Here is a 26,687-nt window from a genome sequence, read left to right as displayed (position 1 = left end):
CAAAAATTCCAAATTTTATTACTTTATAAAGAAATTAAAGATACCTAAATAAATGGAAAGAGATTTCATATTCATGGACTGGAAAACAATGTCTTTATGAAGTCTACTCCCCCAAATTAGTCTGCAGAGTCAGCACAACTGCTATAAATTCCATCTGGTCTGTTTACAGAAACTGAAAAGCTGATCCTAAAATTCATATGGAAATACAAGGGATCCCACAGCCAAAAAAAAATCTGCTAACTACATTTCTAAAAATTAAAGCATTTAAGAACATCTTATATAATGTTAAAAGATGTAGCTTTTGAGGAAATAACAGACCTCATATATATATTTAAAAAAACCTTTTAAACCTTGACAACTATAACTGTCTCATTCAATCTAAACTAATTCAGTGACTAGGACTTTCTTCTCAGTGAATCCAATAAAATCACTCGGTGTTACGGTGCACAATAATGAAACAATCATAATATTCTAAATGCTCCTTAAATGTTTTCAATTTTTAGAATAATTTATAAAGCAGAAACAATTCAATTATAGTTAAAATAACAAACTAAATATCACAAACAATGTAGTAATAACTAAAAAGCTGAAAGATGAAAAAGGAAGCTGGGTACGTTAAAGATTTCTCACAATGGAGAATGTTGAGTACATAAAAGATAATCTGAAGTTAAAGTGGAATTCAGTACAAAATCTAAAACTCTTAATAGTGGTTATCTCATGAATACAAAGGAAAGAATTTTACTCTTCTCTATCACTTCAATTATTCGTAGGTCATGCACATATACTACTTTTACAGTTTAGAAAATTATATGTTTATAATGTTGAAAATCAAATTTCCTATGTTGAAATACATAAAATTATGTAGCAATATGATTTTAAATGGGCTTCCCTTGTGGCTCAGCTGGTAAAGAATCCGCCTGCAATGCAGGAGACCTGGATTCGATCCCTAGGTTGGGAAGAACCCCTGGAGAAGGGAAAGACTACCCACTCCAGTATTCTGGCCTAGAGAATGCCATGGACCTCCATGGGATCAAACATTCAAAGGATCAGACTCATAATATTCTGCCACCTATTTTTACTTATCAGTATTGATCTATAGGTCTTTCATTGCCAGCACATATACCTACTTTTTTTAATGAGGGCAATACTGCCCCACATTAATCTGCAGAGTCAGCACAACTGTTATAAATTCCATCTGGTCTGGTTTACAGAAACTGAAAAGTTGATCCTAAAATTCATATGGAAATGCAAGGGATTCCATGGCCAAAAAAAGTCTACAAACGACATAAAAGTCTATCTCACTTCACTGGTCAACTGTAGAGCATCCCATTGTATATACATACTACATTTTATTTAACTAGTCCTTATATGAAAGATGGCTTCATTAATTCATACAACATATAATTAAACTGCGTGTATATGAGAGCAGATCCTGTTCCAGTGCTGGCGGTGCAGAAGTGAACAAAGTTAAGTCCTTGACCTGATGCAGCTTACATTTCAGTGGAGGGGAGTTAGGATGGGGGTGAGGAGTGAGACAAAGAAGTAAATTATAGCAGGTAAGCTGGTGATAAGGCTAAGAAGAAAAATTAGGGCACAGCAGCTATATAACTTTGGGGGGAGCAGGAAGGAGTGCTATCTTATACAATACAGCCTTTCTAATAGGCTGTAGACTTAAGCAGAGACTAGAGAGAACCAAGGGGACAAGGCAAGGTGATATCTAGAGGAAGAATGTTAAGATAAAGGCCCTGAGGTGAGAGACAACAGGCAGTATTTCAAGAAAGGCAGCCCGTGAGGATGGAACTTGGTGATGGAGGGAGGCAGTAGTAACAGATGTCAAAGTGGTGGGAAACAGGCCATGCAAGGCATTATGTGCCATTATAAACACTTGTGAGCAGGGGAGTGGCATGGCCTGGACTTAAGCTCCAATGGGATCACTCTGATCTGCTGAGAACAAAGGCAGAGCTAACAGTTCAGGTAGGAGGCTGCCACCATGATCTCAGTGGGAGACGAGATCTGAGTGGTCATCGTTAAGGGCAGGAGAAGCAGCAGGATTCTGAACATATTTTGAAGGTAAAATCAGTAGACTTGCTGATGGATTCAGAATTAGGATATAAAATAAAGAGATAAGACTAGAATGACTCCAGGATTTTTGAACAATTGTAAGCTGAGAGCTGATAACTGCTGAGATGTGGAAGAAATGGGGTTTGGAATGGGGAAACAAAGTGAAGAATTCAGCTTCGGTTGTGTTAAATTTGGTATGCCTATTAGACACAGACAACTGACTACATAGGTCCAGAATTCAGGGAAGGGCTCTGGGCTGCAGATATAAATTTGGAAGTCTTCTGAATATAGGTGATGATTGAAAGTAAGAAACTAAACGAGACTCTCCTTACTGAAAGATGGTATACAAGAGGACTGAAGACTGAGCCCTAGGGCACTCCAATATTTGGAGATCCAGGAAATGAAGAAGAATCAGAAAGGCAGAAGCAAAGAAAAGACCATGTGCTTAGAGAAGGGACTGATCAACTGCAGCTAATGAATTATATTGAATAAGTTCTGAGAACTGATTGCCAGACTTAGCAACATGGAGATAACAGGTATTCTTGTTAGAAGTTCCTCTGAAACACTGTGGAAGGACACTGCTTCCAGATTTTTGCAATTTATAAACAATACAATAATCTTTGTGTAGTTCATGAGAATGGAATTTCGGGACCCAGGGATATGTAAACTTAACACTGAGATATACTGCCAACTTGTACAATTGACTGTACCAATTTATACCTACACATAGCACTGTATATGTATCTAAACCACTACCTGTACCAAGAAATCACCAAATTTACTAGTCCTTGTCAATTTGATAAGTTATTTTATTTTGCATTTCTCTATATCTAAAGTTAACCAATTTTCCACATTTAGACATTTGTCCTTTTTTTCCCCTGTTAAAACTGCCTGTTCATAGCCTTTGCCTTTTATTTTTTTTAAAGGAAACACTTGTCTCTATTAACCAACATTTGTTAAGCTAACTTTTTTGCTTTTCTCCTTTTTTATCTCACTGTTTATATCCCAGTTGGAACTGCAGAGAAGCAAAGAGAAACAGAACTATATCAAAGCTTCTAGGCCTTTGGTTTTTAATACTATTTCCATGTTCCTTCTTCAGATGTGATTACCATATTACTCCTCTATAAGAAAGTATTCCAAAGCAAAGAGATGCTGGGCCATCATGGTGGCAGTGGAGATGGTGAGAGATGGTCAGATTCTAGATGTAAGTATGTTTTCTGGTAGATTAGATGTAGCATATGAGGAGAAAAGGAGGCATTAAAGATAAAGCCACATGTATTAGTTCTCTATTGCTCAGCAATAAATTACCCCCAAACTTAAAGAACTGTGAGGTAATACATGGGTACTGTTTTAAGCTGAGGAAGGAAAGAATGAGAGAAGGAAGGAAGGGCAGAAGGGATTCAAATAATACACAATGATCCCTATCTAATTATTTTATTATTTTTATCTCCTTTCCTTAAGACACCCACCATTTCATGGCCTTTTTTAATACAATCATGCGTGGGTTAATCCCAGAGATTATAGAGATTTATTTGCTCAGAAACCATGGAGGAAATAAGGAGGAAACAGATTACTGGAGAAAATGAACCAGTAACAGAGAAAGAAACGTTGATCAATGGTATTGTTAGCTCTGAAGAAGGCCCCTAAAAATGGAAGGATAGGGCAATGGGGCTTTCTGTTGCTTTACTGCATCACTGAAAACAAACAGGTCCTTGGCAGGGTAAAGAAACCAAGAAAAGCAACAACTTTTAAGTCAAACTGCATTTTAACTTGGCAAATAAACAAATGGGGTCAAACATTTATAATAATCAAATTCCTGTTCTTCAAGGAAGAAGAAGTAAGCTGAAAGGAACAAACAGGTAGCCAAATAGTCTTGGAAAAGCAACTGTGCTAATACTCTGAAGAAATGAGAGAAAGCAAGCATGCAGGCTGTCCAGATACCATAGAGGGGAAAATGCCTAGTAAGCATGCCTATCCCCACACTAATATTTTATTAACTTGACTATTACTTCAAATAAGTGATGGTTGGAGTCTGGAGATTTTATTTTTAATTTGTAATGGAATTTAATCTGTATTTTCTGTTCTTTGTCAACCTAAGGTTGTGTTTTCCATCCCACAGGACACTCAGACTTTGATAAAGCAGTCTCTCCCAGTGCCTTGAGCCAAGCGGGGCCGAGCACAAGCACACATCTTTACAGGTAACACAGAGTTAGAAATCATCACCTCTCTACCAAAATCCTTACTCAAACTCCATCTCAGCTCCAGGAAAACAAGGATGTGCATAAACGCAGCCTCAGTACTCACTGAGACAAAAGTGAAGCAGAGGCCAGCTCCCCTCTGTGCCAGCTGCTCTGTGTCGAGCCGAGGTTTTGCCAGCATCACTGACATAAGCGTTGGCAGGGCAGACTGCTCCTCTGACACCTCCTTTGTAGCGCTGCCATCTAAACCATAGAGAGGCTGTTCTACTCGCCGCTGGAAAACATGAAAGAACACACACAAATTACATGACAAAGAAAACATCTGATACTGCCAAAACGTGCAACAGATTAAAACACAGTTATCAGATATAAGAAGGACTTAAAAAAAAAAACCCCTCTGAAAACAAATATGGAGAGTACAGTAACATTATCACTGGATCTTAGTACATTTTAATGGTTCTATATTTACAGAACTCTGAATCTGCAGGTTACTTTGTAGAGTTCAACAAATAACTTCATTATACCCTCAATTCTACAAGGAAATGCTATTTCTAACCTCTAGGTTAATAAAGATTAAGGCATTTGGCCCCTACTTACTTTACTCTCTATTCTATTCTATTACCATATTATACCCATATGCAAAATATAAAATAAATACAAACAAAAGAATAATATACCACAATTATGTATGGCTTATTAAATGTAAAATGTAAGGATAGTTCATTATTCTATCTACTAATGTAATTCACTACATTAATGTTGGTGTGGGAGGGCAGAGAATCAAGATTCTTTCCTTTAGATGCAAAAAGATTTGCACATTGTTGGGCAATACTTAAAAAAACTATAGGATTCCATTTATAATTCAACAGAGTATTTTTTCAGAAATAAACATAACTGTAATTAATGGTACTATACTTGAGATACCTTCATTAAAATTAGGAACTAAACAGGGGTTAACACATTAATATCACAGTCATTCAACATTATCATAGAATTTTTAGCCAAAGTGATAAGGAAAACAATATGAGGTATAAACACTGGAAAATATCAAACATTAGAAAGTGTCAATTTTGGATGATATAACTATTCACAAAGGAAACCAAACAAATCAACTGAAAAACAACAAATAAGAGTTTAGTAAGATGGCCAAATATAAAATAAATACACAAAAATCAATAACTTCCCCATATAGCAACAACTTGATTATAATCAGAACAAGCAGCATCAGGAAAAAATCAGATTCAAAATTATCTGTAAAATACTTAGAAGGAAACAATATGCAGATTACACGTAAAACAAAAACTATAGCTCACTGACAAACATAAAAGACAACCAACGTTAAATGGCAAAACACTATGCTCCTGAGTTCAAATTTTATATATGTCAAATCTCACTAAAAGCCAGTGCTTAGGGCATTTTGTGTATTTTTGTTTCTGTTTTTGCAACAAAAGGTGTTGTGGTAGTATAGCGATCGATCATCTAGATTCTCCTCTGCTCTTTGGGGAGATTGTTTCTATGGATTTTCACATTTTAGTTCTGAGGTCCACTTGGAAAAATAATCAAAATTAGCCATGTAATTTTTGATAAAGGGTATCAGGGAAACCTGACCAGCTATTAAAACTTACTGCAAAGCAACACTGGCCTCTCTGGTGGCTCAGTGTTTAAGAATCCACCTGCCAGTGCAGGAGACAACCCTGGCTTGGGATGATCCCGAGAAGGAAATGACAACACACTCCAATATTCTTGCTTGGGAAACCCCATGGACATAGGCGAGCCCGGTGGGCTCCAGTACAATGGGGTTGCAAAGACTTGGATGTGACTTAGCGACTAAACACGAAGAGCAAAGCAACATTAACCAAATAAGCATAATACTGGTAAAGGAACAAGCAGACTAATCAGTGGCACGGAAAAATCAGAAAGAGACCCATATAAAACGGATGTATACTCTGTGACTATACTGCATTTCTAATTAGCGGGAATTTTATTACAAAGATGATAGGATATGTACATAGATATTAGACAAAAGGAAAAGTACATTACTTCCTTATAGTATACATAAAAATTATAAGAAAATATAAACAAATGCTATTATGACTTTCTAGTGGTGAGGGCTTTTTAAACATGACATTAAAAACACAAACCATATAGGAACATCTAAGAATAAGACAAAACTAGTAATAAGTCATGAAGAGAAAAACATTGATAAATTTGATCACTTCTAATTTTTTGACTTCTGAATGGTGCAAGTGGACATAAACAAGTTAAAAAACAAATTATAAAGAGGCAGAAAATATTCACACCATAAGTGACAATGAGCTAACAATAACCCATCAGCAAGACAAAGCAAATACTTGAATAAATAGGCAAAGGAACTGAATAAGCATTAAAAGAGAAATCCAAAAGGCCACTAAACATATGAAAAGATGTTTAATATCACTGATGAAGTAATGCAATTTAAAACAAGGTATTTTTCTCACTAGCAAAGACTATAATGTAAAATTCAGTATTAGAAGGATAGGAAGAAATTGGGACTCTCAAACTGCTGATGACCTGCTATCAATTATGTGATGATATTTCACTTTATTTATTTTAAACTGATGCACAGTTGATTTATAATGCTATGTTAGTTTCAGGTATACAGAAAAGTGATTCAGTTATATTTATGTAACTGAACACATATTTTCTTTCTCAGATTCTTTTCCTTTATAAGTTATTATAAAATATGAATACAGTTGCCTGTTCTATACCGTAAGTCCTTGTTGGTTATTATTTTATATATAGTAGTGTATATATTAATGTTAATTTCAAATTCCTATACATCCACCCTTTTCCCTTTATAACCATAAGTTTGTTTTCTATGTCTGTGGGTCTATTTCTATTTTATAAATAAGTTTATTTGTATCATTTTTTAAGATTCTAATATAAGTGATTTTATATGGTATTTGCCTTTCTCTGTCTGGCTTGCTTCATTTAGTATGATAATCTCTAGGTCCATTCGTGTTGCTGCAAATGGCACCGTTTCATTCTTTTTAATGGCTGAGTAATATTCCAGTGTATGTGTGTACACACACCACATCTTCTTTATCCATTCATGTGATGACATTTTAAAGTGTGCATATTCTTTGACTTGGGAACTAACCTTTGGAAATTTATCCAAAAGAAACAAATGCGTAAGCACAGATGTACAAACAAGGATATTCATTACAGCATTACTAGAGAATACAAAATATTTAAGTCTATCGTCTAGGTAAATTTATACAATGGAAATGAGGGAATCTGCTATATGAACATACATGTATACATATATGCCCACTAAACTCTTTAATAATAGCTCTTGTGGAAAGGACTTTATATTTTACCACTTCTGAATTATTGGACTTTCATAATCAGCATGTATCCCTTTATCAGGGAAAACTAACATTTTCACTTTAGAAAATACAAGTAAAACAGACGAATCAAAGTGATCTGGAAAAAATAATTCATAGTTTTTTTTTAATCTATGAGTAAAAGCCACACCTCCTTAAAAACAACATTCTTATCCCACCCAATAAATTTAAATGCAGGCTCCAGAATACCTGTACTACTTAACAACAGTAATCTCACTACCTGGCACACTGTTATCATTGAAGCTACAATACAATATTAAATCATTCTGTCATACATTCAATAATTATTTGCCAAGGGCTTAAAAGATCTTTAAATATCTCTGGCAATACAGCAGGTTGGGATGTTTGTACCAACATTCCTTTAGAAAACAACTATAAACACAGGACAAAATGTTTTTTTAAAAAGATATTAAAAGCATTGAAAAGCTGACAAAATAGTAGGGATTTGTCATGGCAAAATCTAACGGAAATAAGGAACACAAAACAGGTAGTAAAAGAAGCATCAAAGTCACATTTGCCCTAAGAACACCCTAAGATCTTGACTTTCCAATCCCTGGGCACCATGTTGCCAAGTGGATAATCATAGGCCAAAGCCCATCCAGCTTATGAGCGTCCTTCCCACTTTAAGCTGTACTTTCAAAGGGTTAAAACATCAGGGAAAAATGTAAGCCAGAAGAAATAGTCCTCCCGCCCTCCAGGACCTGCAACAGTTGCCTTGGCCATGCAGGGGGTGCCAGCTCTCCTGAGAAAAGCTAATACAATCCAAATCAATACTGCTTGTCTGGTTGAAAGAAACTATCTAGCAAGTCAAACAAACAGAGCAAGCCGGAATTCCGGAGTTTGTAGAGACTGGTAGACTCTCTAGACACTGGAGAGAAGTAAACAAAAATTCTCCCTGGAGAGACATATCTTCATCTTAGACCTCAAAGAAATCTCACAAATAATTTTTCAAGTACAATGAGCAGCACACAGACAATCAAAGCATAAAAGAAATAAAGACGTGAGCAACAACTAGGAAAAATAAGATATAGCAGAAACAGATTTTTTTAAAACTTCAAATACAAAAATTAACAGATTTGAAACAACTATGTCTACCAGATTACTCCAGAAATAAAAGACAGTTTGACTATATCTGCAGGGAACATAAAATAACAAAAATTAAGAATCCAATGCAGCAAATTAGATACACCAAAACAGAGAATTTGAGAACTGAAAGGCAAGAAACTATCCAGAATGGAGCACAGAGACCAAAAGAAAAAGAAAAAAGAAATGAAGGGGCATGGTGATAAAGTGAGACAGTCTAACATGGTTCACTGAAATTTTATAGGAGAACGAAAAAGAGAACAGGACTGAGATAGAGACAATGGCTAATAACTATTCAGAAATGGTACAAGACAGCAACCCACAAATACCAGAAGCCCAACAAGTTACATGGAAGAGAAATAAAAGGATGTCTCACAGCAAAACTGCACACCACCACAAAGTAAAGTAGCCTGGGGGTTGGGGGGAGAAGGGTAGGTGTGGGTAGGGGAAGCAGAGCAGTTTCTTTCAAAGAAATAACAAGTAAATGAAAACTATTTTCTCAGTCGTAACAAGGGGAACCAAAAAAATGGTAATGATATACCTAACTGTGTGTGGGGAAAAAAAAAATCTAGATATATACACAGCATAAATATCTTTCAAGAATAAGGGCAAAATAAAGTTATTTCAGCAAACAAAAACCTAGAGAGTTAACCCCCAGCAGATAAATACTGTATTAAGGACTACGGAAGGCAGAAGTAGTCCACTCTTTCACTTCCACTTCTTCCCTAAAGTGGAAGGTGTGATATGTAAAAAGGGAAGAAGTACAAAGAAAGAGGTAAATAAGTACATGGATAAATCTAAATGAACACTGACACCATAATAATGCTCTGTGAGAGAGAGAGAGAGAGAGAGAGAGAGAGATATTTTTTTTTTAAGGCAAAATATAAACCTATACCACCACCACCAAGGCAGCAGCACAGAAATGGAATCAAAGTTATCATGTAACTAGGCGACTGTTAACATCAAACTCTGGCACATTAAAGACACCTGTGGTAACTTCTAAGAGAAACACCACACAGGATCTACCTACTAGTGGAGGAGAAAAGCATGAAATCATTTTTGAATCCAAATGAAAACAAGAATTGAAGGAAACAGTAACATAGAACAGGCAAGAAATAGGCAACAACAGATGCATTAAAAGCCAGAATATTTAAAACCAACATAAGGATTGTTTATTAATGTAAACAGAATAAATACTGAAGTTTAAAAAAGATTTTTTTTTTGACCATGCCACACAGCTTGCAGGATCTTAATTCCCCAACCAGGGATCAAACCTAGGCCCCAGCAGTGAAAGTGCTGACTCCTAACCACTGGATCACTAGGTAATTCCCTTAAAAAAGATTTTAGACTGAATAAAGAAAAAAATTTCAACTATGTATTTGTCAGATATACTGAAAACATAATAAATGAAAAGCTGACAATATAAAAACAGAAATATTTACACTATGCAGTGGTTTGAATATACTAATATCAGATAAACTGCATTAAGAGCAAAAAGTATCAGGAGAAACAGAGAGAATCACTTAGTAATACATAAAGCAAAAATATAAATACAGGAAGAAACAAAGTATACCCATAATCATGACAGTCATGTTTACCTCTCTTAGTAATTGACAGAACAAACAGCCAAAAGTCAGAATACAGAAGATTTAAACATGGTGATTAAATGCCATGATTAACAAAACTGTCATAATGACAACACTATAAAGAAAAGCAAATGATAATCACAAAAATTAGAACAGTGGTTGTTTCTAGAGTATTGGGAGGGAGCTGTGATCAGGGAAGGTTTCCAGGGTGCTGGAAATATTTTACTTTCTGACCTAAGTAATGATTAATGGAGTTAACTTCATAATGACTGCCTGGAAATATTTTTTTGTGAAGGACCAGACGGAAATATTTTAGGCTTTCCAGGCAACATAACTCTGTGACATATTCTTCTTTGTCTCTACAACTCAAAAAATCTAAAAATCATTCTCGGCCTGACAGTTGTAGGCTGTAGTTTACCAACTCCTGAACTCACAGGCTCAGAGTTTGTGTACTTTTCTCTATTTAACAAAAAATATAGAAGAATCACTTAGGAGGGGGAAAAGCTAAAATAATTCTTTATCTGTTCTTCTATTCTTCTCTTTCAACAAATAGTCTTGAGTTCCCACTGTGTACCCAACACTGTTTTGGGTGTTAGAGACTAAACATGGAACAAGATCTGTCTTCTATGTGAAGGAGTGAGGGAAATAGTTAAAGTGATTACACCTTTATGTAACAAACAGTGTAAGAGATGGAAATAGTAGTAAATAAAACAAAGGTCCAGTTCTCTTGGGATCAACATTCTGGTGGAAGATGATGGGCAACAAACTAACTGTATAGTTAAAAATTAAGATATGTAAATTAAATAAAAATAAAATTATGCCACACAATGACGACAGTGAATGATCTAGAACACACAACATGGATGACTTTCACCAAAGTAATGTTGAATGAAAGAAACTAGACACCAGGGTATATTATATACTGTGTGATTCTTTTTATACACTGTATAAAAACAAAAAAAACCTCATCTATGCTACTATTAGAAGTTAGGACAGTAGCTATCCCCAGTTGCAGGGAGGGGGCTAATAAAAGGAAGGGAACATAAGGGACTTTCTGGAGGGGCTGGTATTTTGTTTCTTGTACTAGTACAGTTGGTGAACATTGATTAAGCTGTAGATGTACATGCATACTCTTTTATATGTATAAATATGAATCAATAAAAATTTAAATATATATATCAAATTTTAAATACATATGCCAGATAGTAATAACTAAGAATTAAAGCAGGATTAGGGGAAAGAGTTACAAGGTGAGAGGGACTGTTATTCAAAGAAGTTGGCCAGGAGAGACCTCTCCTGACAAGGTCATTTTTGAGCAATAGTCTGATGAAGGACTTGCTCATCACGCTATTCTTGGAAGAAGAAATAGCAGGTACAAAGGTGCTGAAGTAGAGTGCTTCAGAGTGTTTACAGAACTTCCAGGAGGCCAGTGCAGCTTGAGTGGCATGAGGAAGAAGGGGAGCAGATGGAGTCAGATGATGTGGGGAGCAAAGATTATGTAGGAGCTTCTAGACCATGTAAGCCTAGAACAGTCTGGACAAGCCCCTGGCCAGTTCTGAATAGGATCTGACTTAAATTTTTCACAGAATCATTCTGGCTACTTACTATATTGAAAGTAGGTGAGACACAGGCAGAAACAAGGACACTACTTTAGAGACTGATCAGAGAATCAAGTGAACAGAAAAGAGGGTGGATTTGGGTATTTTTTTAAGAGAAAATAGGATTTTGATGGATGAGATATGGGGCATGAAGTTATGATCTGAAAAACTGGACACAGTAAACTGTTATCTACAGGGACAGGGTAGACTGCAAAAAGAGCAATTTGTTGTGCTAGTGGATTTTTTAAAAATTATTTATCTATCTTTTCTGGCTGCTCTGGGTCTTCATTGCTGTGTGCAGGCTTCTCATTGAGGTGGCTTCTCTTGTTGCAGAGCACGGGCTCTGGGGTGCGCAGGCTCAGTAGCTGTGGCGCACGACCTTAGTTGCTCTGTGGCACGTGGAATCTTCCCAGGCCAGGGATCGAACCCATGTTCCCTGCACTGGCAGGCAGATTCCCAACCACTGGACCACCAGGGAAGTCCTACAGATGTTTTTTTAAGCTACTCATTTAGTTATATAAACAGAAATGGCAAGGAGAGGTGCATATGTAATTTTCAGGGAAATCGATGCCCAAGTAAAGGGCTCGCCAGTTCATGCATCCTAAAAGGCAGATATGGATAAGAATACAAGTAACCTGGTAGAGCTGACAGAGGCACATGGGAAAGTTCTCTTTTGATTGCTTCTATTTTCCTAGTAAAATAAAAAAGTAAAGTCATCAGTTGAGAGAGTAGAGGGGAAGGAATTGCTGCTGGAAGATTTCAGGAAATGACAAAAATACAAAATATTCATCTAGGAGGGTGAATTAACTATGGAAATATAATAGGACTGGCAGCAACTCAGAGGCTCATGAGGTTGGTGGTCACGAACTTAAAGTGAGATCAGCCAGCATGGGTATATGTGCTTTCCTCTAACCAGGCTGAACTGCTTAGATACAGGCAAGGAAAAAGTGGAAAATTAGATTTAATCAGGGCTGAGTTTTTTTCAGGCAAGTATAATGGAGAGAGTGGGGAAAGGGAATCGAAGGATATACACAAATCAGTTGACTGTAACACTGAAGCACAGAATCTAAGATAGGAGGATAAAATGTGATGGAAAAAGGAAATTAAGGTTGGTTTCTATTTTAACAACCAAGACATACTTAGATTTGCACGATCATGAGGCCCGGCCACCATGCACAGAGGTGGCAGGACTGTCAGTGACCACTTGAGTACCTCTCTCTTGTCTTCACTTAAGACCTGACTTAAATGGACACATGACAGATGGGTGGTCACATTACTGAAAACCAAATGAAAAAAAAAAACCTTTTTCAGGAAGAAAAGAGTAGTAAGACAACAAAATTCTACAAATCATATTTGTCCCAAATAGATTATTCTGGAATCCCATTTAACATTTTAAAACATGTAACTGGTTTAAAACAATAAAAATACAGATCTAAGTCTCCTCAAAAGTTAGCTAACAAATCTTAACCTAACATATCTACACATTGAACATTTACAATATTTTTAAATATGGCAATGATGACAAAGTAATAGAAAAAATTTCAAGCTGAATACATTTTCCTAAGTGCTTTACTAATTATAACCACCCTAATGAAGGCATGTTTTCATGAGACAGAAGAGGGAAGAAGGACATTTTTAAATAGTTTAACAATACAGAGACTAAATTACTTAAGAAAAAAAGCAATATTAATCAAGTCTGCTGAGGCAGAGAAAAGCAACTTTCCGAAACAGAGACCTAGGATGAAAACTTCTGGTCTTCCTTTTCCCTAAGATCTCACAGCAATACCTGAGGCATCAAGGGACATAATACACTCTTATGTACAGGGTTCTCATCTGGTATCAACAAATCAGCCAAAGGCACTTGAGGGAACTGACATAAAATCCTACATGAGCTGGTTCAGGGATTCTCAACTTTGGCACTAGTACCATTCTGGACTGGATCATTCTTTGTTGTGGGCGCCTATCCTGTGCGTGGCAGGATGTACACCAGCATCCCTGGCCTCTTCCCAGCAGATGCCTATGGCATCATTCTACCTACCCTCTAGTTCTGACCAAAAATTACTTCAACAATGCCAAATGTCCCCTGAGGGGATAAACTACCCCGGCCTGAGAACCACTAACTTGGCTGTGATGTTTTTATAGAGTTTCAGATCTCACTCACAGGCAGAGAACAAACCTATCCCAAATCTGTGCAGCACTGGCTTGTCTACTACATCACTGAGCAAGCCATACAATTAAGTCAAATACCAGGAGCTGATCAAAATTTTTTGAAAGGAATTAAACTACAGGAATATGTATGTCCGGCCAGGATAAAAACCTAATGTTTGGACGGGAACCCCCTTTCTTGATAGAACAATGAGCTGCAGGCCTAGAAGTAATCGATTTATACCGGGAGAACAGGATCAGCTCTTATAAAATGTAAACTGACTGATACAGATTTGAATCTAAGGTAAGTGATTCACAGGTAATGCTATGAACGTTTCTCCTTAAGACTTCACCCCCCTTGGGTAATTAATAGAAGAGAAACTTTGCTTGAGTGTTCCTGGGCTTCTTGGTCTCCTACAACAGGTGTCACATTTCTCCAGGTGAATGCTTACCGGTAAGGGATTGGATAAGGAATGTTGCGGTGAGGATCGTGCAACTGGTGGAACACTTCTGCCAGGGCTGGTTCCTGGCCCGCTTCCCCCAGCAAACTGGCCAACAGGGAAAAATGGATATGAATAATTCACAACAGTACTATGCTTCAGATAAGGAGAGTAAAAGATTAATACACAAACAGGTCTTAATCATATATGGTCCCTTTAAGTCTACACATTTTATTCTAGAGAAAATGCCATGTAAGTCAAATTCTGCTATCTTTTCAATGAGATTTTAACAAGAAGCTCCAGCAGAAATGTACCAAGATATAAGGAAAACATGGCTAGAAACCTGAAGGTACACATGTTTTGAAAAGACATAAGAGAAGAATGTTTTCCCTTCTTGTCTCAAAATACATGAAGCAGGAATACAGTGTATGTTAGTGTCCCCTTCAGCAACCACTAAGGATAGGCTGGTGAGCTCACTACAGGTTCCACTGGACTACAGGCAGAGGACAAAAGAAGAGTCCAAGTCATTCCACTTCAACCTTTCTAAGACACAAAACCTAGTCTGGCCAAGAAAACAATCACCTCATTTGTGAATTTTTATATCATCACAGACAAGACACATCATGAACAAATTTAAATTTGGGAAGTCAGCAGCTGTTTCCTCTTATAGAGATGGAGCAACATCAGGCTGATGAAGGTGGGGAGGAAGGGGAGGAGAGCACAGTAAAGGCAATATATTCCTTTCTAAAGCTTTAAATGAATGAAAGGATTTAGGTTCTTTTTTTTTTTTAAGTCACTATAGATTTCTTTTTCCAAAAATTTAACTTACCTCAAAGTAATCACTAATTTTATGTCCCCTAGGAGTGCCTTTCCCTGAAAATAAAACCAAAGTAAGTATAGTTTTTCCAGTAACACAAGTAAACCATCATTTGCTAAAGTGTATTATATATTCAATGACTGCCTATGCTGTTACCAATTCAAATGTCAACTTTACTTTTAACAAATGAGCCAAAATACCTGTTTCCTAAGAACAGAAGACAGTTTCCACCACAAAATAAAACACTGAAATAAGCAGTGAAAGAAAGAACTTTTCATAGCTTGCTTTCCTTGAAGACTCACTATGCTTTCTTTTACAAGTACACTAACAAAGCTTATGCCATAACTGTGAATCAAAATAAAACTAAACTATAAACTATACCCCCAACTAAGAGGATAAAAAAATTCAAAACAAAGTCATCAGAACTAAAGGGTTTATTCTATTTCACAAGTAAATTTATGTGACCTTGTTACTTTGGGAAAATTTTCTCCCACAAAAGTAAAAATTGATTTGCAGATTAAAAGATACAAAATGGGGGGAGGGGCCCTTTCGTTTCTTGGAAGCTCTTCCATTTCATTTATTCTTTCTTTAATTATTTAAAGAAATCTGGCATTATGACCATCATACTCACAGATTTATTCCACTGGGCGCCAATTATTCAACTGAGTAACTGACATGGAAGAAGGGTATGTAAAAGGACAGCCATGTACATGCAACCATTTCTGCTTGCCTATTATTAACAAACCACTGATCTAGTGCAAGACATAGTTAAAACTGCTATGCAATCTCTTTTCTGTACAATAAATGCTTATTCTGAAGACAAATCCATGGCGAGAAGACTATTAACTTACAACAGGGAAAACTAGAGTCCCCACAGAACTGACACTGTTTTGTCAAGCGTGTATCGAATGGCAAGTCTATAATAAATAGCCAGATACTCCCTTAAGGAATGCAAATCTCCACTGTTAGGAATCCCTGTACACAAACTAATTAGTGTGAGCTGGAAGTTTCATACTAAGTACATAAGAATTTATATTTTTACTGGTGTGAAATTATTACTACCTTGGCTAGTTTCATATGGTTCAGCTTTTCTTTTCCGGTTTCGCTGGTCATTCTGTTTTTTCTCAGGAGTCTGTTAAATACCATATACATCACAATTAGCATTTTGTTAAATTTTTCACGTTATGAAAATTAGAGTGTACGTTAAAAATATCAAATTTATAAGGGGAATTAACTGACTCAGGGTCATAGAAAGAATATAAGATCTGAAATCAAACCATTTATACAATTTTTGGCCAAGTGCTTAAAATATCAGAGCTTTAATTTACTTATCTGTAAATCAGGGTTGCTGCAAAAGCTTAAATGAGCTATTTTATAAAGCACAAATGTAGTACAAGCATCTAGCATAAGGTAGGCTCTCAAATAGCAGCTGTTACAATATTTTTTTCTTTTTGAGGCCACGCCATGCAACTTGTGGGATAGTAGTTCCCTGATCAGGGATTGAAAATCCAGACACCAGCAGTGAAAGCGCTGAGTCCTAATCATTGGACCACCAGGGAATCCCAATATTTCTACTTTAAAAGAGCTTAAATCTAAATTTTTTTTCCAAAAAGGAAATATCTGCATGATCAGTCAACTGACTATTCTATTCAAAGTCTTATCTAAGTGCAAAGTAAGCGGTTATATATTCAGCTAGGTTATTTGCCTTTAAAAAATAAAAAACTTATTTTGTTACTGTAGTCTTTCAGGCCACAATGACTCACTCTGGTGAAGTACTAAGAAGTGCCAAAATTCAAGGACACCTAGACTAATTCAGCTACAACTGCAAATTTCTACCTTTTATTCATTACTATGATTACAGTAATAAAAACCCATCAGGGCCACATGGCAACTGGGCAGACACAAAGAGCACACAACTCTAAGGGGAATCATTCACACAAACCCTAACAGGACCCCAGAGTCTGCAGTGCTATGGTTTAACCCAGATCTTAAGTGTGGGAATATGAGAAGTCTTGCGATGGATGTGGCTTCTTACCTCTACTTCTTTATCACTCAAGGACCCCACGCTGCACAAGCTCTGGTTGGAAGACTCACTATTGAGTGGCCCCTGAAAAGAAAAAAACAAAAAGGAATCAAAAGAAACTAAGATGACAGGAAAAATGAGGAAGAAGCCATGTGATTGTGATATCTAGGTCAAGTCAAAGAAACCAAGAAGTAACTGCAACACCTCTGAGCCAACTTGAAAAGAACTCCATCCATCATATAGTAGAGGGCACTCATGTTAAAATTCTCTACCTAATGTTATTTTCATTTCCTTTATAAACTCTGAACTCTTGTGCAAACTTTCCCCTTCTAGAGTACTTCCACATGGAGCAAGTTCATTCTTTAAGGAAAACAAGCAAGGGAAAAACGATTCTCGTGATTCTTGTATCTTACAGTCGCTATCTGAAAGTTATGTTAAGGGTATGCCAAGGGTTCCTCATGAGGGGGGGTGGTCAGAGACCATAATGAAGCAAACACTTTTTCAAATCATGCTTTAAAGAGACTGCCAGCTCAAAAAACAGTTATAAAAGACTGACCTCTAAGCCTAACAGTGTGAGGATCTCTGCTAGCCTGCTGCTCAGAGAAACTGATGAAAATTATTTTTTAAAACCACCACTCAAAGCCTCTGACAATGGTCCCTAAGGGCAAAGAGCTAATGAAGAAACAACCATTCAATAAAATCCACGAAAATTTAGCCTGCAAGGTGACAGTCTGTGGTACCTGAACTAAGATCACGCTTTTCTTCCCATACCCCACCCTCCCGTCTCAGCAGGATTCCAGACTGCTGCAGGCAAGAGCACAAGCCCCCTCCTTCTCCCAGCTCTCAGTCAAGGGCTTCCTTCCTGAGAGGAGCAGAACTTCAGGCTTCTCATTTCGTCCCCAGCACTCTGTCACTGAAGCTAAGTCCCAGCCAAGTACATCAAAGACAGGAAGCTGCCATCTGCCTAACAATGAGTTGTGGAAGGGAGGCTCTGCCTTAGCTTCATACACTGAGAATACTGGGACTCCAACAGGCCTCTCGCTCAGCTCATAAGGTAGTGGTTCCACATCATGAGAGACAAGCTGCTTGCTGTGTGCACCCCATCTATACCTCCGCTCCTGGTATTCAGTTCCTAGAGGCTGAATGTCACTCACAGGAAAGTGTTACTCACTGTCCCCACCCCCAACACCAGAACCCTGGCTTAGATATTTTGCTGGGGGTAAAACGTTGGAACATACAGTACCAAATCTCTTCCCAAAGGACCTGACTTCATTCTCAACAGAGTGTGGACAAGTTTAAATCTACAGATATTCAATGGAGACTGTGGCAAAAGGCAAGTGGGAAAATAGTTGTGTAATGAAGATACAGCCTAGACTGTAGGTCAGTTAGTTAGAAAGAGAGAACCAAGGAATAAAGCCCCACCAGGGAGGAGTCATCCTGCAGTCAGAATGAATGGCAAACAATCATCAAACAGGTATGATTAAATCAAATCCCTTACAATTATACAGTGGAAGTGAGAAATAGATTCCAGGGATTAGATCTGATAGACAGAGTGCCTGATGAACTGTGGACGGAGGTTCGTGACACTGTACAGGAGACAGGGATCAAGACCATCCCCATGGAAAAGAAATGCAAAAAAGCAAAATGACTGTCTGAGGAGGCCTTACAAATAGCTGTGAAAAGAAGAGAGGCGAAAAACAAAGGAGAAAAGGAAAGATATACCCATTTGAATGCAAAGTTCCAAAGAACAGCAAGGAGAGAAAGACTTCCTCAGCGATCAGTGCAAAGAAATACAGGAAAACAACAGAATGGGAAAGACAAGATTTCTTTAAGAAAATTAGAAATACCAAGGGAACATTTTATGCAAAGACAGGCTCAATAAAGGACAGCAATGGTATGGACCTAACAGGAGCAAAAATTATTAAGAAGAGGTGGCAGGAATACACAGAAGAACTATACAAAAAAGATTTTCAAGACCCAGATAATCACGATGGTGTGATCACTCACCTAGAGCCAGACATCCTGGAATGTGAAGTCAAGCGGGCCTTCGGAAGCATCACTATGAACAAAGCTAGTGGAGATGATGGAATTCCAGAGGAGCTCTCTCAAATCCTGAAAGATGATGCTGTGAAAGTGCTGCACTCAATATGCCAGCAAATTTGGAAAACTCAGCAGTGGCCACAGGACTGGAGGTCAGTTTTCATTCCAATCCCAAACAGAGGCAATGCCAAAAATGCTCAAACTACCACACAATTGCACTCATCTCACATGCTAGTAAAGTAATGCTCAAAATTCTCCAAGCCAAGCTTCAACAGTACGTGAACCGTGAACTTCCAGATGTTCAAGCTGGTTTTAGAAAAGGCAGAGGAACCAGAGATCAAATTGCCAACATCTGCTGGATCATCAAAAAAGCAAGAGAGTTACAGAAAAAACATCTATTTCTGCTTTATTGACTATGCCAAAGCCTTTGACTGTGTGGATTACCACAAACTGTGGAAAATTCTTAAGGAGATGGGAATCCCAGACCACCTGACCTGCCTCCTGACAAATCTGTATGTAGGTCAGGAAGCAACAGTTAGAACTGGACATGGAACAAGAGACTGGTTCCAAATAGGAAAGGAGTACATCAAGGCTATATATTGTTACCCTGCTTATTTAACTTATATGCAGAGTACATTATGACAAACGCTGGGCTGGATGAAGCACAAGCTGGAATCAAGATTGCTGGGAGAAATACCAATAACCTCAGATATGCAGATGACACCATCCTTATGGCAGAAAGTGAACTAAAGAGCCACTTGATGAAAGGAGAGTGAAAAAGTTGGCTTAAAGCTCAACATTCAGAAAAGTAAGATCATGGCATCTGGTCTCATCACTTGAGGGCAAACAGATGGGGAAGCAGCGGACACAGTGGCTGACTTTATTTTTCTGGGATCCAAAATCACTGCAGATGGTAACTGAAGCCATGAAATTAAAAGACGCTTACTCCTTGGGAGGAAAGTTATGACCAACCTAGAGAGAATATTAAAAAGCAGAGACGTTACTTTGCCAACAAAGGTCTGTCTAGTCAAAGCTATGGTTTTTCCAGTGGTCATGTATGGATGTGAGAGCTGCACTATAAAGAAAGCTGAGCACCGAAGAATTGATGCTTTTGAACTGTGGTGTTGGAGAAGACTCTTGAGAGTCCCTTGGACTGCAAGGAGATCCAACCAGTCCATCCCAAAGGAAATTAGTCCTGAATATTCAATGGAAGGACTGATGCTGAAGCTGTAACTCCAATACTTTGGCCACCTGATGCGAAGAGCTGACTCATTTGAAAAGACCCTGATGCTGGGAAAGATTGAAGGCGAGAGAAGAAGAGGATGACAGAGGATGAGATGGCTGGATGGCATCACCAGCTCAAAGGACATCAGTTTGAGTGAACTCCGGGAGTATGTGATGGACAGGGAGGCCTGGAGTGCTGCAGTCCATAGGGTCGGACACAACTGAGTGACTGAATTGAACTGAACTGAGAGGGGCGCAAGAGAAGAAGTGAACTGACAGAAGAAATAATTAGCAAATTGGAAGACAGGTCAAAAGAGATTATGCAAGCTGAAAAATAAACAAACAATAAAAAAAAAAGAAGAAGAAAAATGAACAGAGCTTCAAAGAAATGTGGAATATTGTTAAGTACATCACCATGTACATAATTGGGATACCCAAAGGAGAGGAGAGCAAGAAAGGAGCAGAAAAAACTTTTTGAAGAAATTGTCTGAAATTTTCTCAAATTATTAAAAAATAATAATAACTTACTGATACAAGAAGCTTGAAAAACTCCAAGCACAAAAGGCCTCATAAACAAACATACTATAGGAAAAATACTTGAAGGAAGGTAAAGAAAAAGAGAAAATCTTAAAAGCAGAAATGTAACACATTACTTACAAGGGAATCCAAGTAAGATTAACAGCTGATTTCTGAGCAAAAACAATCACAGCCAAAAGGCAGCAGGATAATATATTCAAAGTGCGAGTTCGGAGGCAGGGAGTGTTGGGTCAAGCAACACTCATATATTGAGCAAAGTGTTCTTCCAAAATGAAAGCAAAGGAAGGAGTTCTTAGATAAATAAAAAAGAAACTTCATCAACCCAACAAAAGGGCAACTACAAACAAACCCTACAGTTCACATCATAATTAACAGTTAAACACTGGAAGCTTTCTCCTAAGACCCAAAACAAGGCAAGGATGTTTGTTCTCACCCACATATTCAACACTATACTAGAAGTTCTAGGCAGGCAATTATACCTCCCCCCCAAAAAAGTAATAATAATAATAAAAATAAATAAGGCATTCAGATTGAAAAGGAAGAATTAAAACTATGCTATTCCCAGAAGATATACTATAAAACCAAAAAGGATCCACTAAAATACTAGCTAAACCAACAAGCTCATAAAGACTGTAGGATACAAGATCAATATACAAAAATCTGTTTTACAATTTATATAATCCTGCAATGAATAATTTGAAATGAAATTAAGAAAGCAATTCACGTTAGCATCAAAGAGAATAAACTACCTAGATATAAACAAAAGAAATAAAAACATACTCTAAAAACTACCTTAAAAACTACTGCAAGAAATTAAAGATCTAAATAAATGAAAAAACATCCCATGTTCATGAACTGGAATACTTAACACTGTCAGAATAGCAGTTCTCTCTCAGCTGATCTATAGATTCAATGGAATCCCCAGTAGAAATCCAGCTGACTTCTTTGTAGAAACTGACAAGCTGATTCTAAAATTCATAGAGAATGGGGACTTTCTGGGAAGTCCAGTAGTTAAGACTTCATACTTCCACTACAAGGGACACAGATTCCACCCCTGGTCAGGGAACTAAGATTCTACATGCTGTGTTGTGTGGCTCCCACCCTCAAAAAAAAAAAAAAAAAAAAGGAATTATAAAGGACCAAAAGAACCCTGAAAAAGAAGGTGACTTTTTCCTGACTTCAAGACTTACTACAAACGAAACTAATCAAGACAGTGTAGCACTGATATAAAGATGGACCAATGGAAAAGAACTGAGAGCTCAGAGAGAAATCCATAATCTATGGTCAAATGATTATTGACAAAGGCGCCAACACCATTCAATAGGGGAAAGAATAGCCCTTTGAACAAAGGGTGCTGAGACAACTGGATAGCCACAGGCAAAACAATGAGGATAAACTCCTACTTCACACCATATAAAAAGTAACTCAAAATGGTTCAAGAACTGAAACCAATAGCTAAAACCACACAATTCTTAGATGAAAGGGGTAAATCTTCACAACCTCAACTGAACAAAGAATTCTTAGACATGACACTTAAAGTGCCAACAACAAAAGAAAAAAAAAAAAGATAAATTAGACTTTTTAAAAATTAAAAATGTTTGTGGGGCTTCCCAGGTGGCACTAGTGGTAAAGAACCCGCCTGCTGACTCCAGTATTCTTGCCTGGAGAATTTCATGGACAGAGGAGCCCGGTGGGTTACAGTCCACATGGTCACAAAGAGTCAGACACGACTGAAGGGGCTGAGCACACATGGCTGAAAGGACACTATTAACAAAGACAACCTACAAAATGGAAGATATTTGCAAATCATATATTTGAAAAGGTACTGGCATGCTATATAAAGAACTCTTATAGTTCAGAAATAAAGACAGATAACCCAATATAAAATGGGCAAAAGGTCTAAACAGACATTTCTCCAAAGATGAGATACAAATGACCAATAAGCACATGAAGAGAAGCTCAACATCATTAGCCAATGGGGAAATAAAAATCAAAACCAAAATGTGGTACCCCTTCACACCTACCAGGATGGATAGATTCACAAGGACAATAAGAAGTGCTGGCAATAATATGGAGAAACTGGAACCCACAAACACTGCTGGTAGCAACATAAAATGGTGCAGTTGCTTTCAAAAGCAGTTGGGCAGTTACTCAATTAAACACAGTTACATATGACCCAGAATGCTACGCCTAGAAACATATTGAAGAGAAATAAAAACATGTACACCCACAGACTTGGACACAAATTTTCCCAGCAGCATTACTGACAAAAGTCAAAAGGTGAAAACAATCCAGATATCCATCAACTAATAAATGGATACATGAAATATGATATATCCATACAATGGAATATTATTTGACCATAAAATGGAATCGAGAACTGATACATGCTACAGTATAAATGAACCTTGGAAACATTTTGCTGAGTTAAAGAAGCCAGTTACAACAGACCAAATATCAAATGATTCTACTCATGTGAAAACTCACAACAGGGAAATCTAAGACAGAAAGCAAAGCATAGTTGCTTAGGGGAAGGGTTGAGGGACATAGGGTGCTATCTAAAGGGTATGGGATTTCTTTTTGAGGTGATAAAAATATTCTAAAGCTGACTTTGTTGATGGTTGTACTTATCTCTAAATATATTAAAAACCAATGAACTCTGCAATTTAAATGGGTGAACTGTATGGCATATGAATAACATCTCAATAAGGCTATATAAAAAAATAAGTTACTAGGCTTAGAGTCAATTTACATTCATTTCAGGGTATTCTTTTCACTGTATCCTTAAAGTATTATTTTTAAATTGTAATCAACACAATATATCAGAGAGCTTCATAGTGAGATGCTTGTAAAACTGCAAAGAAAAAAAAATAATGGGAAACTAGGAAGAAGAAATAAAATCAAGTATTCCCAGTGACATAAATCAATCAAGGACTTATTCCTTTAATGATATAATAGAGTTCCATGATGTTTTATAAAAGCTTTACTTAAGAATTCTATAATAATTTAAATTGAATCTATGCATAAATGTTAAAAATATTCTGTTTATGAATTATCTTTATTGTAACTTTCAAGAAGTATTTTACGTCCCTTGGATAGTAATAAAATCATATACTATTAACATTATTTTAACCATTCATTTTACCCACCAACTATCTCTCACTTTCAAAAGGCAATGGCAAATGGGTTGAATATAGGCAAAAGAGAAGTGAAGAACCTGTTTTTTTTGTTTTTTAGCAATTATGATATGAACTGTAAAGTGTACGTAACAGTGGTGTACACTGTAGTGTTTGAAATATCAAAGCAATAGGCACAAGGATCCTTGTGGTTCCTGGAGTATGTGCAGCTACCCAAAAGAAAGACAGGATTAAGAATCATTAAATCCTCCCTTTCCTTGTCCTTTTCTAAAGCACAGCATCCTAAATTATTATAAAATCATTAGATTAAATTTAATTAGCAGGGATAAATGACACACATTCCCTGTTCTAAAACAGCTTACTGTCTAGTAAGAGAGCTAACCAAAGGCTTTCAAGCAAACAATGTTATCTTTCAAAAATGTAGCTATCATTAAAAACCCAACAAAAAAGGCAGGAAAAAACTGAACTAAACTAGAGAAGGATAAAAAGGCATGACAAAATTCAATGTATGATCCTTGATTTGACCATGGATTGTAAAACAAAGCAAAAGCAAAACCAAATAAAGGACATTATTGGGACAAAAGCAGAAATTGAATATGGACTATATAATGGATAATTAAGTTCCAATCTATTATTATCTGCCCCTCAATTGTAAACTCTCTCATTTGTTTTATCTTTTTACTAAGGTGCTTTATGAGTTTTGTGTGAGTACATAAACAGCTTTGAGGGCATCCTCCACATTTCAGGGGTTAAGGAGCAATCAATCCCAAGGGAATTTTAATGGTCACCTCTGCTAATGCCTTACAACATTCACCAGTTCTAAATATATTAATACATTAGTTTTCTGGCCCAGGATTTCCACACAAAGCTGGAGTTTCCATTTCTTGTGGCTTTTAACAGCCACAAGCCAAAGTTAAACAGTTCTCTTCCATCCTATGTCCTGGACTGGTGGACAGTTTTATTAGTCCTAATTCATAGACAAGTATGCCCCTTCCCAATCCCCAGCTTTAGACAGTTCCAGTTCAAGCCTCTGGCCTCAATTATTATCCCTAGGGAAAAATTAAGCCTAAAGACATAAAAACTTATGGGTTACTAAAGTTTAACTCTCATTCACCACTGTGACATCTTTGTCTTCATCTCCCAAGTTAGAATAACTAGGATTCAATTTTTCCTATTTTTCTCATACTGCTGACATTCAGGAATTATATAATTTTCATATATTTCATTTAGCCAATTACTGAGTTGTTATTCATCCTAATCATCTGTTTGTTCCTCTTGACTTCCTTATCTAGATATAAATCATAGTAGTTATAAATAATAAGTTTATGTATTCCTGGTGGCTCAGAGGGTAAAGCGTCTGCATGCAATGCAGGAGACCTGAGTTTGATCCCTGGGTTGGGAAGATCCCTTGGAGAAGGGAACAGCTACCCACTCCAGTATTCTTGTCTGGAAAAATCCCATGGACGGAGAAGCCTGGCAGCCATAGTCCATGGTGTTGCAAAGAGTCGGACATGACTGAGCAACTTCACTTTCACTTTTCCACAATTTATACCTCTTGTTTCTCAGTTTACTGCTTTGAATAAAACAACATAAATAATCACCATAAAGAACACTGTTGGGCTTCCCTGGTGGCACAATGGTAAAGAATCCACCCACCAATGCAGGAGACACAGGTTTGGTCAATGATCCAGCAAGATCTCACATGCCGAAGAGCAACTGAGCCTGTGCACCACAACTATTGAGCCTATACTCTAGAGCCTGGGAGCCACAACTACTGACCCCACGTGCTGCGACTATTGAAGCCCACATGCCTTAGAGCCTGTGTTCCACAAGAGAAGACAATGCAACAAGAAGGCCATGCACCACAACTAGAAAGTAGCCCCTGCACACTGCAACTAGAGGAAAGCCCTCAGCAACGAAGACCCAGCACAGCCAGAAATAAATAAACAATAAAATGAAATTATAGTTTTAAATAATCACTGTTGCATCCTTCTTTTTCAAAGTAACTCCTCTAGTGCTTTACCATTAAAAACTGTAATAAGACTGCAAAGAACCAAACAGTCTTGTAAAAGATAAAGTTGGAGGTATCCCAAACCCACTTATTACAAAGCGACAGTAATCGAAACAGTATGGCACTGGCATAAAGACAGACATAGACAAAAGATATACAATGCTCTGGGATTGGAGAATCAATATTGTCAAAATGAATACATGACCCAAGGCAATCTACAAATTCAAAGAAATCCCTATCAAATTACCAATAACATTTTTCACAGAACTAGAACAAAAGAAACCTAAAATTTATATGGAAACACAAAAGACTCCAAATAGCCAAACCAATCCTGAGAAAGAAAAATAGAGCTTGAAGAATCAGACTCCTTGACTTCAGACTATACTACAAAGCTACAATAA

At 37.1% G+C, this 26,687-nt stretch overlaps 1 protein-coding gene across 3 annotated transcripts in view; it reads right to left on the bottom strand.

The window, feature by feature from the left end:
• Nucleotides 1–26,687, bottom strand: part of TLK2 (tousled like kinase 2) — a 125,093-nt gene that overhangs the window by 59,197 nt on the left and 39,209 nt on the right. For 2 of the 3 annotated variants that reach the window (XM_068978822.1, XM_068978824.1), the window contains 4 exons: nt 17,350–17,421; nt 16,377–16,446; nt 15,327–15,370; nt 4,366–4,533 (listed from right to left, as the gene is read on the bottom strand). In XM_068978822.1, coding sequence (XP_068834923.1) covers nt 4,366–4,533; nt 15,327–15,370; nt 16,377–16,446; nt 17,350–17,421 — 354 coding nt within the window. Of the gene's footprint in view, nt 1–4,365; nt 4,534–14,509; nt 14,606–15,326; nt 15,371–16,376; nt 16,447–17,349; nt 17,422–26,687 lie in introns of all 3 variants that reach the window. The other variant, XM_068978823.1, reaches the window with a different exon arrangement.

Source organism: Capricornis sumatraensis, chromosome 8 (genome assembly GCF_032405125.1).
Source record: "Capricornis sumatraensis isolate serow.1 chromosome 8, serow.2, whole genome shotgun sequence".
Classification (NCBI taxonomy): domain Eukaryota; kingdom Metazoa; phylum Chordata; class Mammalia; order Artiodactyla; family Bovidae; genus Capricornis; species Capricornis sumatraensis.
Note: the sequence above shows the minus strand (reverse complement) of the source record. Positions and strands in the feature narration are given on the sequence as shown.